The sequence below is a fragment of the Pyrus communis genome, chromosome 14 (genome assembly GCF_963583255.1).
Source record: "Pyrus communis chromosome 14, drPyrComm1.1, whole genome shotgun sequence".
Classification (NCBI taxonomy): Eukaryota; Viridiplantae; Streptophyta; class Magnoliopsida; order Rosales; family Rosaceae; genus Pyrus; species Pyrus communis.
Window position 1 is genome coordinate 7,379,071 of NC_084816.1, and position 18,705 is coordinate 7,397,775.

At 36.9% G+C, this 18,705-nt stretch overlaps 3 protein-coding genes across 3 annotated transcripts; 1 reads left to right on the forward strand and 2 right to left on the reverse strand.

Annotated features, from left to right (window-relative positions):
• Positions 1-9: 9 nt before the first annotated feature.
• LOC137714293 (uncharacterized) lies at positions 10-1,111 on the reverse strand. Its single transcript, XM_068453537.1, has 2 exons — positions 615-1,111; positions 10-193 (listed from the first exon to the last, which is right to left on the reverse strand). The coding sequence occupies exons 1-2, from the start codon at positions 1,109-1,111 to the stop codon at positions 10-12; spliced, it is 681 nt and encodes a 226-aa protein (XP_068309638.1).
• A 3,662-nt stretch (positions 1,112-4,773) lies between these two features.
• On the forward strand, positions 4,774-7,865 carry LOC137714720 (protein NRT1/ PTR FAMILY 2.7-like). The gene is made up of 4 exons (XM_068453863.1): positions 4,774-4,858; positions 5,245-5,462; positions 5,682-6,223; positions 7,028-7,865. Exons 1-4 carry the CDS (start codon positions 4,774-4,776, stop codon positions 7,863-7,865), a joined length of 1,683 nt encoding a protein of 560 aa, XP_068309964.1.
• A 6,540-nt stretch (positions 7,866-14,405) lies between these two features.
• LOC137716532 (uncharacterized) lies at positions 14,406-18,655 on the reverse strand. Its single transcript, XM_068455987.1, has 5 exons — positions 18,226-18,655; positions 15,490-18,122; positions 15,236-15,344; positions 14,754-14,834; positions 14,406-14,665 (listed from the first exon to the last, which is right to left on the reverse strand). Exons 1-5 carry the CDS (start codon positions 18,481-18,483, stop codon positions 14,585-14,587), a joined length of 3,162 nt encoding a protein of 1,053 aa, XP_068312088.1. The 5' UTR covers positions 18,484-18,655; the 3' UTR covers positions 14,406-14,584.
• Between the last annotated feature and the right edge of the window lie 50 nt (positions 18,656-18,705).

The window sequence follows — 18,705 nt, forward strand, 5'->3', positions numbered from 1 at the left end:
ACATGGCTTTTATCGCCTGGCTTTAACATCTTTCCCATTAACTGAGAATTTGACTTTGCCCTCATGGTCCGGTTTATCAAGAATTCTTGTAGCGTCTGACGCAGCCTTAACAACAACTTGAGCAAACAGTGATTGGTCATTTGGATGAACAGGGTTCTTCATAATGACTGACTCTATACAATCTCCAAATTTCCTGCATATACATGATGAGTTAAAACAGTTAATCCAGATATTGTTGAAGTTGATAATAATATAAGTCAATATATAGTAAAGTTATATATATATATATATATATATATATATATATATATATATCTAGACACATAAAACTGATCATACGTCATACCACCTCAACTAATTATATGTTGTGTCATCTCTAAATTAATTAGCGATTTGACAATTTATGATTAGTTAAAATGGTATAAACTATTTAGATTTCAAAATCGAGCAACAATCCACTACTAATCACACAATATTGTCTCAACTTAATTGTTTAAATCAGGTCACAGCCCAGCAAGTGTTGGGTTTTATCGCAAAGGACCTTGGTGCAATTAGACGTGTAACCATTCAATATAAGTTGTAATCAATGAAAAAAAGAAACTAGAGAGAAATACCTGTTTAAAGAGCTTTTGAGTTCTTCTTTTGAAACAGGATGACCTTCTGAGAATGTCAAGAATAAAGTTCTATTATTGTTGTCAACATTAGGTTGATACTGATCAGGCACATCATCATATGCTTCTTGGGGTGGTAATAGAGGAGGTTGAGCCTCAAAAATGTTATGATCCTGCTGATTAAGTAAATAATTATGCTGAAACCCATGTTGTAATATTGAAGTCATTGGACTATTCAACAAATTGGAATGCTGGAAACCACTGGGTATATGACCCAAATATGGATATGATGGGACTATAATTATATCCCAAAAAGCTCTGTCGAAGATATTGTCGATAAATCTCCTAATCTCTTCCCGGGCCTTCTCCTTGTTGTCAAACACAAACTCGAGTGGAATATTTTTGGTAACAAGAAGAAGACACAGTGTTCGAAACTGACTATCAATTTCCTCCGACGCCAGAGGATCAGTGTAATTTGAGTGCAAATAGTGTAAGCACATAATCGACTCGCATGCTAAAGCATACAGGTCCACGTCACTTTAAAGCTGCATAATCACGTCCACGTCACTTTGCCAACACTGTGTCTTATATGCATTTAGACTAGAAATTTGAGTGCAGATAGTGAGGAAAATAATTTAAAGCTGCATAATCACGTTCACTTCACTTTGCCAACAAGGGCATAAATGTCAATTTACACATCTCCGAAGAAATTACATATAAAATTAGGGTCGGGTTGTCACAATGAGACTCATGTATAAGGACTCTTTGAATCTCTATCTTTCCATGAAATAAATAAATCATATTTCCAATATATTAGGCATGGCATCCTTTATTTATTTGCAAATTGCATTACTTATTTAAGACTTCATCTTAGTTTAAGCATTTACATTGCGTATGTTAGGCATGTCATCCTTTATTTAGTTGCAAATTGCATTACTTGTTTAAGACTTCATCTTAGTTTAAGCATATACATTGCTTACCTTTCTAGTAAAAGATAAGTATATGCTTACACCCAAAACATAAAGGTCCCAAGCCAAAAAGCAAAGAAAACAGAGAGGTGAGCCGTTAGCATCGCGACCGCTAAAATAAATCAATATCAAGGAACATTGCCATCTTCTTTTTATATATAAATATTATTATTAAGGGATAGAGAGGGTTCGAAATTATCACAATAATTTAAGAGATGGATAGTTGTGAACACGAGATATATGGATGAAAACTCAACACCTTACTCACTAAAATAATGAACCACATGCAATATTGTCATCTTCTTCGAAAGGCAATATTCTTTATGTATGCACCCTAGGCTTACTGGAGGCGGACGCCCCCACTCACATTGGTTCTTAAACAAAAAAGAGTACATGTAGTATCAACTTTCAAGCTAAAACCTCACTTAATAACCACTCTATTGAAATAGAACTTACATTTTGCCAACAACACCCCAATCCATTATTTTATGCCATATACAATAGAGATGAAGCATAATGGACATGATTGTAGGCATTCGTTACAATACTTACATATATTTAATACAATAACCATCTGACGATCAATATAATTCATGTAGTTAAATGTATTTAATAAAATCACTACTATCTGACCGTCAAGGTGGGTGATTTGTATTAAATATATATAAGTATTATAATTTTATTATAATTCGGAGTTTTTCGTTCAAATTGATTTATGTTATCATTTTTGTTTACTTGCTCTATTTGTTGTATTTCTTCTTCTTGTTAGCATCGCGACCGCTAAAATAAATCAATATCAAGGAACATTGCCATCTTCTTTTTATATATAAATATTATTATTAAGGGATAGAGAGGGTTCGAAATTATCACAATAATTTAAGAGATGGATAGCTGTGAACATGAGATATATGGATGAAAACCCAACACCTTACTCACTAAAATAATGAACCACATGCAATATTGTCATCTTCTTCGAAAGGCAATATTCTTTATGTATGCACCCTAGGCTTACTGGAGGCGGACGCCCCCACTCACATTGGTTCTTAAACAAAAAAGAGTACATGTAGTATCAACTTTCAAGCTAAAACCTCACTTAATAACCACTCTATTGAAATAGAACTTACATTTTGCCAACAACACCCCGATCCATTCTTTTATGCCATATACAATAGAGATGAAGCATAATGGACATGATTGTAGGCATTCGTTACAATACTTACATGTATTTAATACAATAACCATCTGACGATCAATATAATTCATGTAGTTAAATGTATTTAATAGAATCACTACTATCTGACCGTCAAGGTGGGTGATTTGTATTAAATATATATAAGTATTATAATTTTATTATAATTCGGAGTTTTTCGTTCAAATTGATTTATGTTATCATTTTTGTTTACTTGCTCTATTTGTTGTATTTCTTCTTCTTGTTTGCGCATATTATTTAATACTGGATTTTAAAATGATTTTGATTTAAGAATGTTGGTTGTTTTTGATAAAGAACAGTGATTTCCACAAACATAAAACATTATGACTTAACATATAAGTGGTTCGTTTGTATATTGGGTTGAACTTTTTAATTTTACTTTGTTGTTTTAGGATGTCCCCATTCAAAAAAGTATCTAGCTCCATCCCTGCATGTATGTATGGGACTTAGCTTTAAACCAAGTTTACCAGTCAATTAGTGTTTTTTCTAATCAATGACGATAGATATTCAAAGTTTACACTTCTGTAGTACAAGAGAAACATTACTAAATCAAAAATTAGTTGGCGAACGAGGACGATTTGAACTTAAAACATCTTTTAACAATATTCTGTTAGTTTTCTAAAATCTCCATTAACAACGACGGCTTCAATGAAGGGCCCTACTGAGCATCTTTTTGTCGATGGGCATGATGGCCTCTAACATTGATTTGTAACCAACTTGAATGAAATGAATCATAGACTTGCAAATAAAAATGATTTAGAAGAAGGGAAACTTTTTCACGGTCCCAGCTGAATTTTAGAGAAAAGACAGAGTTCTGCAATTCACATAACTATTTTTTTACTTCTCAAACATTCTTTTTAATTTTTCAACCGTCGAATCGAATAAATTGAAGAAGACCAATGACTAAAAATTAACAAGAGTATATGAGAAATAAAAATGAGTGTTTGAACATCACTATCCAAAAGCAAAAGATATCGGGTTTTTTTCCCGCTATTTCTTACTAGAGGAGCAGATTGCCAAATGATTTGCAAACTTATCTATATTATATTTTTTATTATGCACACGTAGACAAAATCTTGCATCCGCCACTAATTTCTAATGTTGTATTTGATATTAATTAACTTTCAACTTATCATAGAATAGGCTTCTCGGCTAATCCAATGATCAAGTTTTAGGATTCATTTAAACGTTCAGAAGAGATCTCGACTTCAAATCTTTCGTAGCCCTATGGTGTTTGAAAATGCCTTTCATCCATTAGGCTAGAAATTATATTGCTAGTGTTATACACTAGTAAATCCTTTAAGCTGAAAGTAATAGAGAATTAGCATGCAAATGCTTCAGATAAAAATGCTACAAGAAGTAAATGCTTTTCAAGTTTTGGACAAAATGACATGAAAGTATTTTAGCTAATAAAAGTAAACATGATGAAAAGCAAGGTCCAAATATGAACAAATAAATTTATTAGCCACATCCGTTGGTGTCTAAAAATCTGGGATTTGTTTTTATGCTTACTCAATATTTTACACCAGTCCCTAACACAAGCACATTGTTTTCATTTGCAACAATCTTTTTTCTTTTGAGGGAGGGTTGATGTCTCGCACGCGACTATTGAAGAAGAGCTAATCTCGCCTAATCATTCTCTCTGGAAAACAAAAAAAAACAAAAAAAAAAAAAAAAAAAAAGGGCATCTAAATTTTAAGGGTTAGAACACAATAATTGAGTGGGTAGTAAGTACCTGTTTTAATGGAAAAAAATATGTGTTAAGTGACAAAAATGTCTTAATCAATGAAAGTATGATAATATGTATAAGAGTATATGTTCAAATACAAAAATACTAATTAAAATTTCTCCACTAATGGAGAATTGAAGAATGGCAAACGTGCGTGCTTTGTGGTGGCGTTGGATTGAAGGATTATATTAACCGATGCAGTGGCTTCATGTTGTATATCACACTTTGAGCTAGCTTGGTACTTGACCCACCGCCATGGATGAGTCCCTCTCCCACGCCGATATCTCATCAGATTCTGGTAGAAGACGCGGTGGTTGGATCACTTTCCCGTTCATCATTGGTCTCTCTCTCTCTCTCTCTCTCTCTCTCTCTCTCTCTCTCTCTCTCACATGTCCTAATCACTATTCCATTAATTTGTGTGGTCCATTTACAATTGTATTGGCTACAAATGTCTCATTCTTTACGTGCAGGGATGAGACTGCACACAGAAATAAGACAAGGTCGTTTGTGATTACTTTTAGAATAGCGAAAAGTTAGTTTAACAGTGTTTGACAGAAAACTTGAGAAACGTTTTCTAGAGAAGTACCTGTTCAGATAACCACTCAAAAGTGACACTTGAATTTTAATCAAAATTTTAACTTTTTCTAATATACTGTTTCTAGGAAAAACACTTCTTAGTAATTGCTCCCTACATAAAGCAGTATCAAATAGTCGGTTTATGAGCAGGGGCTTTGGGAGGCTTGACACTTGCAGCTGGGGGATGGATCTCAAATTTGATTGTGTTTCTGATTGAAGAGTTCAATGTAAACAGCATTGATGCTGCCCAGATCTCAAACGTAGTTTACGGTTCTGTCTGTTTTTTCCCAATCATTGGAGCAATCATAGCTGACTCTTTCTTTGGCTCATTCTACGTTATCTCAATATCCTCATGCATTTCCTTGCTGGTAACAAAAAATTCAATTTCTTTGCTACATGCTTTCACCACATGATTTCTGTGGTTATGGATAATACAATTTCTTGTCAATTTGATCTGAGATCATGTAGATTGGCAATCCAACAATATAACATGCAAGCTGATATAAGATATACGAATGTGTACTAGATAATCTCCATAAATATATGAACTAGGGCAGCATTCTAAATAATTAATAAATTCGTTGCAGGGCATCGTTCTCTTAGTTTTAACCGCAACGCTGAATTCGTTGAAGCCTCAACCTTGTGCCACCGGCTCAAAGTTATGCCAACCGACCTCGGCATTACAGTATGCAGTCTTCTACACCGGCATAACTCTCGCATCTCTTGGCTTGGGAGGTACCCGCTATACCTTGGCAACACTGGGAGCCAATCAATTTGACAAGCCTAAGCATCAAGCAAGTTTCTTCAACTGGTTCTTCTTCACTCTGTACTCTAGTATAGTGGTAGCCCTAACAGTCATTGTCTACGTTGAAGACAACGTCGGTTTTAAATGGGGGTTTGGCCTTTGTGTCATAGCCAACTTAATCGGAATGGCCATTTTCTTCTCTGGAAGCCGTTTCTATAAATTTGATAAGCCACAAGGGAGTCCTTTTGTTGGTTTAGGTCGTGTTATTGTTGCCTCTGTTCGGAAAACTAGTCTACAGCTATCAACTGAAAGAAAGGATTATTATTATGGACATGATGGAGTGACAAACAATGTGGCTGCGGCAACACTTAGCAAGAGTTTCAGGTACAAACAGTATGGGTTAATTATATACGCAAGGTAGATAGAGAGAGAAATTAACATGCTCGACTTTAAAACCAAATTATATACGCTAGGTAGTGTTTTCTTGTCAAACAATTAGTTATGAGCATATACCTCTGTGCAAGGAGAAATTTTGGGTTCTAACAACCGAACCATGTGTCCGCACACACCGAGACACAACGCCACATACCTCAACCATCCTAATTCGTTCCTCAAAAAGACAAAAAAAAAAAAAAAAAAAAGCTCCGCCTTTGTCAATATGGTATGATAGTAGAGATTGCATTGAAATACACGTTGAATATAATGTGATGGTTTCTACCACCAATATCTATTGATTTCAAATTAAATGTTCAAATTCAATCTCGGTCATAGAGTCAAGTTATCCATGTGTCAAACCAAACGGACACTTGTTAGGGACTTACATGTGAAGGGCGTGGTCAGATTATTATGTCACGCTATAGAGATGAAGCCTAACTTAGTATATGTGATAATGAGTCTCTCTACCCACTTTCAGTTCGTTTAGAGGTTAGAATGTTCGATGACATTCTTTTCAACCTATTTTTGGTTCAATTTGGTAATTATTTTTTTCTGCTATTTGCTTCCTTACTAAAGTAAAATTGAATTCTCGAAGCGACTAGCTGAGTCGGCTAAAACCATTTACCAATGAACTTGATGTTCTTAGTACCATTTCCTCTCCCTCACCATCGCTATGGTACAAAAAATAAAATCAAAAAGTAAAGTTGAGTTCTATTTAAAAGCGACATTAAAAGACTTCATATTTTCATGCAGATTCCTTAACCGTGCAGCACAGAAAATTGAAGGAGACGTGAAATCAGATGGCTCAATTGCGAAACCATGGAGCTTATGCACAACGCAACAGGTGGAAGATTTCAAGACCGTTCTAAGAATTTTTCCACTATGGTCTACAGCTTTATTCTTAGCTACCCCAATAGCAATCCAATCCAGCATGTCAGTCCTGCAGGCTCTAACCATGGACCGTCACATTGGCCCCCATTTTAAATTGCCATCTAGTTCTGTTATAGTCATTGTTCTATTCTCCACATCCATCTTTCTAACCCTAATTGATAGATTCTTATGCCCCATCTGGCAGAAGTTCACTGGTCAGTTACCGTCGCCCCTCCAGCGTGTAGGAGTAGGACATGTGTTAACCATTCTCAGCATGGCTGTTTCAGCAGTGATGGAGTCCAAAAGGCTCAAAATAGTGCAAGAACACCACCTCCAAGACCAGCCTGGTACTATTGTTCCAATGTCGATCTTTTGGCTTTTCCCACAGTTAGTTTTGGTAGGCATTGGAGAAGCATTTCATTTTCCAGGACAGGTTGCATTGTTTTATCAAGAATTTCCCATGTCACTGCGAAGCACATCGACGGCCTTGATCTCATTGATTATTGGGATTGCATATTATGTAAGCACAGGTGTGGTTAATATGGTCCAAAGGGTTACTGGATGGTTACCAAACAATCTAAACAATGGGAAGCTGGACAATGTTTATTGGATGCTAGCTGTGCTGGGGGTGATAAACTTCGGCTATTATTTGTTGTGTGCTAAGTTGTACAGGTATCAAAATGTAAAGGGTGCAGATGGTAGTCCTGACCCTGATAGCTAGTGATAAGTGATTAGTGTTCGTTGGTGAGTAAAGAAACTTTATCTTGGTTATAAGTTGTCTGATATGTCCCATCTTTTACAAGTATTGAGAAAGTAATAAACATAATTTGAACCAAAGAGCTAGTTTCATATTTAGGCCTGGTTTAGTATTGAGGTGATTTTGAAAAAAGCTAGTATAAAAAAAAAGTTGGGAGCTGTTTTTGTGTTTGATAAACATTCAGCTTCAGCTTTTTTTCACAGTTTTGGGTGAAAAAAAGCCAAAAACAAGAAGCTGCAAAACCCAGCTCTGAAAAACCTGCTTTTTTCACATCTATTTTACATAAAAGTTTACTAAACACTATAATACTACTCTTTTTTTTTTTCAAAAGCACTTTTACAAAAAATTTTACCAAATACTCTGCTGATTTATTTCACAGCTGCTTATTTTCACAACACAGCAGAAACAACTTTTTTTTCAAAGCACAGCAATACCAAATCAGCTCTTAAGTTAGAATTTTTTTTAAACAACTGAGGTCAAAAGATTTTATTTTTCTCTTCCAGAATATAATAGGATAACATATCTAGCGACGTCTTTTGTTTCACGTGTGGGTGGCCTTCATAGATAGGAAGAGTCGAGTGGCTGGCTATGGCATTGAAAGCTAATGTAAACAATTTGATTCCAAATTAATGAAATATTATATAATTTGGAAAATAAACAAAGAATGTCGGAAATGCAATAAACTAAATCGTTGTACTAAAAAAAAGTCACACAACATATAAATCTGATAGTATACACTATTTACCAAAAAAAAATAATAATAATAATAAGACATATACAACCAACCTGCCTTTGTTTCTCTAAACCAAAAACTTCATCTAGTCTATATATACAATAAACTAAATTTGAACGTTGATGCGTGATCAATTGCAGAACTGGCATCTATTACTTCTATCTTCAGACTAAAACCAGAATGTTATTTTTCTCTCAAAAAGGATCTCTATGTTCTGAACAAAATCTCAAGTCCAACTGCCTTATCTTGTCTATAGCCGTTCCGGGTTGTTTTGTTGGGTTTGGCTGCTAAAGCCCTTCGAGTCTTGTGACTGGTCAAATGTCGTACCATCTCAACTAACCATATGTTGTGCCATCTCTGAATTAGAGATTCGACATGTTATGGTCGGTTAAGATGGTACAAACTGTTTAAATTTCAATATCTAGTCAACAGTCAGCTACTAACCCACACCGATATTGTCCAAACTTAACTACATGCACATCTCGACGGTTGCTGAATTTCTATCACAAAAACCCTTGGTGCAATTAGATGTATAACCATTCAATAAAAGTTAGAGTAATCAATGAAAAAAAGAGACTAGACTAAAGTCGTCTTCTTAAATAGCTTTTGAGTTCTTCTTTTGAAACAGGATGACCCTTTGAGAATGTCAATAATAAAGTTCTATCATTGTTGTCAACACTAGGTTGATGCACATCATCATATGCTTCTTGGGGTGGCAATAGAGGAGGTTAAGCCTCAACAATATTATCACCCTGCTGGTTAAGTGAATAATTACGCTGAAACCCTTCTTGTACTATATATTGGACCATTCAACAAATTGGTTAGCTGGAAACCACTGGGTATATGACCCAAATATGGATATGATGGGACTATAATTATATCCCAAAAAGCTCTGTCGAAGACATTGTCGATAAATCTCTTCATCTCTTCCCTGGCCTTCTCCGTGTTCTCAAACACAAACTGAAGTGGAATATTTTTGGTAAGAAGAAGAAGACACAATGTTCGGAACTGGCAATCAATTTCCTCCGACGCCAGAGGAGCGTAATTTGAATGCAGATAGTGTAAGTACATGATCGACTCGCACGCTAAAGCATACAGGTCCGAGTCATATAAATCTGACGTGCCCGCCATAAACTTGTAGTGAGTTTCTGTGTCCAGAAAATACCAAAAGGCTATGACAAGCTTATATTGGTTAGGATCAAAACGTAAACCCAGCAGTCGAACATATATTGTGGGATCGATTGAATGGAATAGCTTTAGCTCTTCAAAGGCTCTGTAAGACGATAAGTGCATGATGATGTAAGTGCCAGTGCTCTTGGAGTGTTTGGTTTTCATAGGGCTGGTTACGGTTTCAAAGGCCTTCGATGTTGGTCCTTCGGCCAAATGGTTGTGTTCTTTTTTAAGTTGCAGTGATAAGCATGGTTTTCCCTCTCAGCGCACCTTGTTATATAATAATTCTAATTAGCTACCAAAAAGGGGAACTGTAATTTGTGACCCAATTAAATTCTCCACGTGCTAAAGTGTTTTGCACTTTTACTGTTGTATTGGGGTGTCAATGCCGTTAGTATCCAAATATCGACAGGTAGTTCCCAGTCCTTTTTATTTTGGTTTTTATATGTCGTAGTTGTTTGGATATTATATATATTAAAACTCAACTGAGTTTTAGCACTGTTCAAAAATAGTAAAAGGGCGGAACTGCCCCTGGGTCAATCTTTTGTTTTCCTTTGTCTAGCCTGCTTCGTACGCTGAAAAGACGTTTTTACCCGTGTTGTCCGTGTGTCCGTCATCCTTATTCTCTCGACTTCGAGAGTCTTCTTCCCCACTAAAGCTTTTCTCTGTTGGTTTGCTTTCCTAATTTCTGCTCTACCCTTTTGGTCTTGCCCATTGGTTTTTCAAATCCTTGATTCTCTCCGATATTCTGTTCTTTGTTTCGCAGGAAGAGTTCCTAATTTCGTGGATTTTCTTTGTGGTCTCTGCTTCGACGATTGTTCTTCATCTATTTAAACCTGGGGTTTTTTTAGGAGACTCACAAAAGTGGTTTCCAAGGTTTCCAAAGTTGCGATCGGGGTGGGGCCAAGAATTCACGGTGTTAGTCTTTTTTTCCATCTGAGATTTCTGGGTTGTGGCCGGATTTTTGGCCGATTTCTAGCCTATTTTGGTCGCGGCCTGTCATCAGATGCTGCGGAACAGATGTTATTCAGCTAAGGTGTATTTTACAATGGTTGTCTTTCAATTTTTATTTTGGATTTTTGCTAATTTGGATAAAGCCCTAACGATTTCGCTCTCTTTATACATTTATGTATATTTAAGTATTCATAAATAATATGCGCGCGCACACACATGCTTTCGTTGTGCTGTCAGTTGTGGGGCTTTATTGGGCTTTCTTGGCTAAAAGAGTATTTTTGGTTGATCAGTTAATAAATCTGAGATTTGTTAGCATCTATGACACTGCTGTTATATTTTGGGTACGTTTTTTGTCCTTCTGCTTTTTTCCAGTTTGGGGATGCACTGATAATTGTTGGATTAAAATGAATTTGTATTTTTTGGGAAGAAATGAGAGGAGTCATTAGAATTTTAGAAAGCTTTGTCTTTCTGCCTTTTATGTGACAAAGGGAATACGGACAGGGAGAGGAAGAGAGAAAACATTAGTTAGCTATTGATAAGAGTCAGTTTTTATAACTCAAACCATTTCCAATAACTATTTGGTAATAGGATCAAGTTCATACATATAAAAGTGGTTTCCTAAACAATGACATCAAATTTTGAAGTAAAAAAATCTAATAACATTACTATACTTTCAGTTTAATTCAATGACATCAAATTTTGAAGTAAGAAAAAGTTTTTTTGCTTTGATTTTACAAAACTCACTGATGTACTCATCTAATTCTTAAATTTTCAGTCTTTTTAATGAATAGTTTGGTATTTGGATAGCTTTGATCTTTCATTTCAAATATGTGATTTTGTCTAATTTTTTTTTATCCTCAATTTCTATTGTCGTTTACGGTTTAATGGACATTCTTGAATGACTTTGGTTAACACCAAACAAATGGTATGTGTCATATTTTTCTCTTTCTATTCCTTTACTTTCATTCAGAGTTTTGTTTGAATGTCATCATTTTCACAAGCCCTTATACACCTTTGATTCAAGCTTCATCATTCTTTAAATATCTGTATATATTATGCTTGCACGTTTTGTAATCCCGCAGCAACGGGCACTATTTCTAGTATACTGCTATAATCCCCAAATTGTTAACTAAACTTTTGGGTAAATTACATAAAATTACCTCAATTATTAGGTCATTAATAGTCTCATACCTCGTCTTTAAAAAGTTTCAATGTCATACTTTATCTTCGAATTTGGTGCAATGTCATACCTTCTGTAAGTTGTCTATCAATTTTTCTGTTAAATGCTGACGTGGCTTGAGACAGGATCCACTTTCTATTAAAATATTAATAAAATAATAAATTACCCTTAAAAAAAATCTCAATCATCTTCCCCGACCATCCCTTCTCCCTCTGCCCTTCTCCCTCTCCTTCCCTCCTCTGCACATTCATCATTCCCTCACCCCACCCCCACCCCCATCCCCCCCCCTCGACCCTCCCTCCCTTTCCTTTCTTCCCCTCTCGTCTTTCCCAAACCCCAGTTCGTCTCCCCCCCAACCCCACCCGAGCCCAACCTGCAACCCAGAAGAAGAAGAAAAAAAAAAAAAACTATCTTCATCTTCCCCGACCCCCCTTCTCTACAACTCTTTCTTCCCCCTCCCGTCTTCCCCAAACCCATCGCGCACCCATCCTCCACCTCCTCCTCCGTGGATGGGCTCGGGCGCGGAGGAGGAGGTGGAGGATGGGTCAAGGGTTGGTGCAGAGGAGGAGGTGGAGGATGGGTGTGCAGTGGGTTTGGGGAAGACGTGAGGGGGAAGAAAGGGGTGGGTTGCAAGGTGGGGGTGGGGTTCTGGGTTTGGAAGGAAGGTTTTTTTTGGGAGGGGGATGGGGAATGACGGATGGGGAAGATGATGATGGGGATGGGGTTTCCGGCCGGGGGGGGGGGGTGATGGGATCTAGGTTTTGTTTTGTATTTTTATTTTTAATTTATTAATATTTAGTTAATATTTAATTAATATTTTATGAATTTTTTTAATAAAAAATGGGCCATATCTCATGCTACGTCAACATTTAATAGAGGAATTGACAGACAACTAACGAAAGGTATGATATTGCAACAAATTCGAATATAAGATATGACGTTGAAACGTTTTAAAGACGAGATATGAAACTGTTAATGACTTAATAGTTAAGGTAGTTTTATGTAATTTATCCTAAACTTTTTGGTTCCCAAACAATATCTAAGCTAACACCAATGTTTAATCACTTAAAAAAAAATAAAAACTAAAAAAATAAAAAAACTAGACGTCCGAAGAGGAAACAAAGAAAATTATTCTGTGGTCGGCCCTACATTTAGCCTTGAGGTTGCGAAAATCCTTATGCGTCTCTCTTCCTTCTCTCCCTATCTTTTGGCCCACGCACACAACTAACACTAGGGATATTGTCACGGTTTTTTATAGATTTGGAACTGTGAGACATGGCGCTTTTCGAGAGATTTGAATCCTCTCCTGAGCTAATGGAGAGGATCCTCATGATCAATCATCGTGGACTGTTGAATTTTTATCCAACGGTTACAAACAAGGAGTTCCTTTAAAGTTATAATGATTGTAACCGTTGGATAAAAATCTAACGGTCCACGATGATTGGTCAGGAGGATCCTCTCCATTAGCTGAGGAGAGGATCCAAATCCCTTTTCGAGAACCTAGCCGGGAAGATGTGGAGCGGCATCACTATTTTGCCATTTTTATTTTGATTTCTTTCAATAATTACAAGAAATTCACTTAGAATTTGTTGATTTTAGATTCTCTCTTTAGGAGAGTTCTTTCATTTTAGTTTTCATCTTGCTCACCACTCTATTAATTATTGTTAGATTAGTTTAAATTTCGAGAATTTTGCAGTTGATAAATTAAATCAAATTTATCCAATGGTAATCAATAGGGTGGTGAGCAAAAATATACCCAAAACAAAAGGTTAGCAAAGAGGAAGATGGTGGAGTCCATTTACAGAGGATAGAGACATACAAAATGATAAGTCTAAGAGAGGAACGACATTGTCTAGGTTAGTCATATCAAAGGTAAATCATCATCTTCTTGACGTTTTTACCCTTGAAAATTAAGGTCAACTTCAGCAGTTGCGAATGACAAAAGTGTGTTGGGTTGTCGACCTAGTAATGTCTGGGGTTATATCGTTGTTTTCATATCACGGATTCTTGCAATTAGTTCACTAGTATGGTAATAGCAAAGATTCTTGTAAGTAAAAAGCCAAGGTTGTGCTGAAGAGATTTGTTTATCACATGTTTGAACATACTTATGATATGGATATATCGGATAACGGGAGACATCGAAAGGGGACAAATGTTGTAAAATGAATTGGCAAATTCAACTCAAGGTGACCTCTCAATCTCTAAATTTTACTTTAAGGTTAAGAATCAGTGTTCAAAAATTTTCTTGTTACATCGAGCTGAATCAGTGTTTGAAGCTCAAATAAAGCAGCGCATTGTCCGTGGCATTAAAAAGGACACTCTCTTTGTTACTTACGTACACAGATAGATCGGCAACCTCTCTCGGAAGAGGTTCAAAATTGAACTCCATGTTTACGAGAGTAACATGATTGTGTACAACTAACATTATATCGATAAAATGAAGGCAAAACCATGGCGGTATAAGGTAAGAAATGAAACAATTTCTAGATTTTGAATGTTTTCAGAACAAGAAAATGTGGAAAATGTCTGTATAGATAGTTAGCTAGTGACTACAACAAAAGAAGAGGATCAAAGAAAAAGAATGGTGCGAAATGGTTAGTGTGACATGGAATGATTAGGCGGATGGAATCCTCTTACTCTCGAAGGTTATTGAGAATTAGAGGGGACGTTGTTGGTATGTTTTGTACAATCAAATGGTCCGATTACTTGATTAGCTTTTCGCTTCACCTGAAATTCAAAAACAGTGTAAGCGCATCAGCTCATTGGTACATCTGTAAACAATGAATAGATGATCGTCTAGGAAGCAAAACCATACCGGAGACCATGGACCCAGTTGAGGTTGAGATTTGTTGGGGGGTGAATTTTGTACAGCGCCACTTTTCTTTGTCAAAATTTCCTGCAGAAACACTTGGTATAAGATAACTACTATCATGCTAAAGACTACAAAATGTGTATTGTATCAAAACCGAGAACTAGAGAATAATCAAAATGTTCGGTCAGAATGAAATAGAGGCATCCAAAACCCACAGGCATTGGATCAACCGGAAGTTCAGAACTACTTGCTACGGTTTGTTTTCGTCTTCATAAATGTGGTTAGTAGTGTGTAATGTTATTGGTTTGAAGAAAAAGCAATAATTACATTATTACGTACATTTGAAGATCCAAAGTAGTTGTAGTACCAGGAGACAATTGGTATGTAAAAACAAAAAGTTATAAAATGCTGACATGGATAATAAAAGCAGTTTGCGTGTTATAAGTTATAGTGTGCAGATGAAAGACTAGTAGTACAAGCATTACCTCTCCGGCTGCTTCAAGTGCAGCTAACCATTCGTCAGAGAATGGAACAGCATCTGATGGAGGCCTTATTACAAGGCCCTCTGGCTTCCTATCACTCCCAGGCTTCTTACTGCAAAAAGAGACAGGATAACTGAATTTTGCATGGAAATTTCAATCTATAAAAGTTGTGCACCAAATGGCTTAAAGGAACACAAGGACAACACACTGACACAAATATAAGCAGATAAACTGATCTATGTTTTTTTGGAACTTACAGCTCGTTTATTGCCTCCTTATCTTCTGCGGGGTGCAAGGAATCTTCTAATTCATGCTGCAGTTCACTGTTAAAAGTATGATTATTGAAATCAATTTCGGATTCCTCTGCTAAATTGCCTCTCAGTGCATTAACTTCATTATCCTGCAGAATACTTCCACTTGATGATGTCCGATCAGAAATGACAGATGAGCATAATTCTCCTCCCCAGGCATTTAATGCCAAAGTTGACACTGAAGTTTCTCCAGTGGTGGTTGTTGCACACAAATCAGCCTCCAGAGAAGCAGCTTGGTTGCTTAGCTTATAGTCATGACTGAAACCCTCTGCAACTTCCATCTGTAAGTAGTCAGCCTTTTCTTCCAAATCAGGTGTGCAATCATGCATTGCTGGTCCTACTTTGGAACTCTTTCTTTCACTTCCACAAGCATTATAGTCATTAAAAACAACCTCGTGTACAGTTTCCACAAAATCCTTACAGGAACTGTTGTTTGCAAGCAAGGTACCATTCAAACAAGACCCAGGGTTAATATCCTGGGACACTCGTATAACATCAATATTTGGATGATGAAGCTCAAGACATTCAGCTAGTTCTTCATATACATTATTAACAACTGCTGAGCATGCGTAGTTTGAGACTGAGGTATGTTCTCGCAGATCTCCAAGAGCTAGTTCCTTAATTATGTCACTACCTTCATCAACTTGTTCATTTTCTTCATCCAAGATTTTATGCTTAGATAAACCATGGGGACTTTGCAAACCACTTCCAACTAAATCATTCACTTTTGAGCTGATATCTGCACAATTCCCAGTGTTATCTCTAAGGGGCTCTTCAAAAGATTCTCTACCTTCAAGTGAACTCACATGAACCTCTGGACTCTGATTCAGTATTCTATCTTCTGCAGTTAAGCAACTTGCACTCATCACACCAATTTCCTCTCCACTGAAATTGATTTTATCACCCATCAAATTATTCGGCTCTACTGAAGTATCTTGAAATAGCACTTTCAGGTTTAGCTGGGATGTGAAATCTGCACTTTTCAAGAAACTGGCATCCATAGCAGTCACTGCACCTATGGCTTGAACTTCATCCACACTCTCCAACTCCAAACAATCTTGACAATTAAGCTGAGAGCCATTCCTAGAGTCAAGGTTGCAACTCTCAACCATTGCTTTGTCTTCCGACACTGAAGCAAAATTGTCCTGGGGTTCCACTATTGCTGCCCCATTGGACCTGCAATCTGGCATAGCAGGTGGCATTAGAGAAAGGGCTTTAGAAACTTCTGATTCATTTCTGCAGGCACCAGTTCCTTGTGTTTCTTTTAAATCAACACATTGAAGAGCAATTTTCTGCTGGGATTCTTCAGGGATAGTACTGAATCTATCCAATACACAATCATCTAACCGCAATATATTTTCCTGGAAAACCTGTTCTCTGGTATAGCAGGAATTTGAAAGGTCTAGCTGTTCAGGCTTTTTGTTTCCACAATCAGTTATCACCAATTGACAATTATCTGGAGCAGAAGTCCTCCGGTCAGCGTCATCCATTTCATCTGTTAATCTTCCGCTTAGACTCAGCATTGGTGCATCTTCCTCCTGTGGGTTCTCACTCATTTTGTCAAATGTACCACCATTATTTGAGCGGTCACCAAATCCAGAGTCACACAAAGCTTCAGAGTCAGTTGCACTAGAATTTTGGACTTTTGGACTGACATCTGCAACCTTCACACAACTGTAGGTCTGCATCTCTTCAGAAGTTTGACATTCCTTGGTGAAACTACCACTATTTTCCCATACCATTGGATCTCCTTCACTGGTCAAAGGTTTAGACAGATCATCAACTTGTTCCCCATGCAATTTATTGTCATGATCACCGCTAGACTGATCAACATATGATACTGAAGTACTATTGACAGAACTTGCATCTTCAGACTTGGACTTTGAAAAAACACAGCAATTCTTCTGGAGAGAAACAATGGGTTTGTCTTCAAGAAGTTGATGGTCAGTTATGACTCTGCCAAAAACACCAGGAAATTTCACCGTGGAACTAAGGTGGGATGTAACCTGCGATTTATCAGTATCTTTAATTTTTGGAGGAAGTACAAAAGCAGCATTCATGCTATTATCATCTTCATCCAATTGTTCACAGGATTCCCTTTGTGAAAGAAGTTTATTGTCATTCCTCTGAAATTCTACCTCTTCCATGTGAACAACCTTTTCAGAAATATATGGCTCTGCCTGTCCCATAGATATTTGGTCTTCATGAACAGGAATTCTATCGAACTTCTGCTTATTATCTGTCATATGACAATTACTTGAGCTAGACCTAACCTTCAGATCTGCCTTCTGCATATCTGTTACTAGCGAGAATGATTCCACTATCTTCTTTGTGGCAGGGTTCACAATAGATAAAATGGAGCAATCCAAACTTGAGCAATGGACATCATTCTTTCCTGTTATTGTGACATCATTATATCCCGTTATTGTGCCATCCATGGTCACATTTTTCTTTTCTCCAACTGAAGAGGGCAGCTGAAATTCATGAATTGGATCTACAGGGCCCGCTTGACTCAAATTAGGAATAATGCATGATTGAGAGCTTGCCTTCAAAGGACTAGGCAAAGAAGAAGGTTTTGGCTGCAAACAAATAATCAAAATTGCAGCAAATAAAAATCAGACATATTGAAATTTGAAAGTATCATAATTCTTTTATGCAGCAATAGAGCAGTTAGAAAAATACCTGATGAAAGAAACCCAGTGATGGTGATGGCATCCGCAAACCTGATGGCTTTGATGTTGGGGGTTGAGGATGTACCACACCAGAAAGAGGGAGAGGAACTACAGTTTTTCTGGATCTGTCATGACAACAATATGATGCATGCTTCGTCGAAGGAAGTGCTTGTTTTGAGTTCACCTCAGGAACTGCAGGTTTTCTGGATCTGTCATTACGGCCACGTGATGCATGAGCAGTAGAAGGAAGGGCTTGCTTTGGAATCATATGTGGAACTGCAGTTTTTCTGGATCTGTCACCAAGGCCATATGCTGCATGACCATTTGAAGGAACTGCTTGTTTTGATATCCCCTCTAAGCCCTTATTTGCTTCAAAAGTTGGTGGACAGGATATTTTGGTTGGAGAACCCTTCACCAAGCTGGCCTGCAAAATTATGGAAATTCACAACACAGGAAGCATATAAATCCTTATAAATAACAAACAGCACAC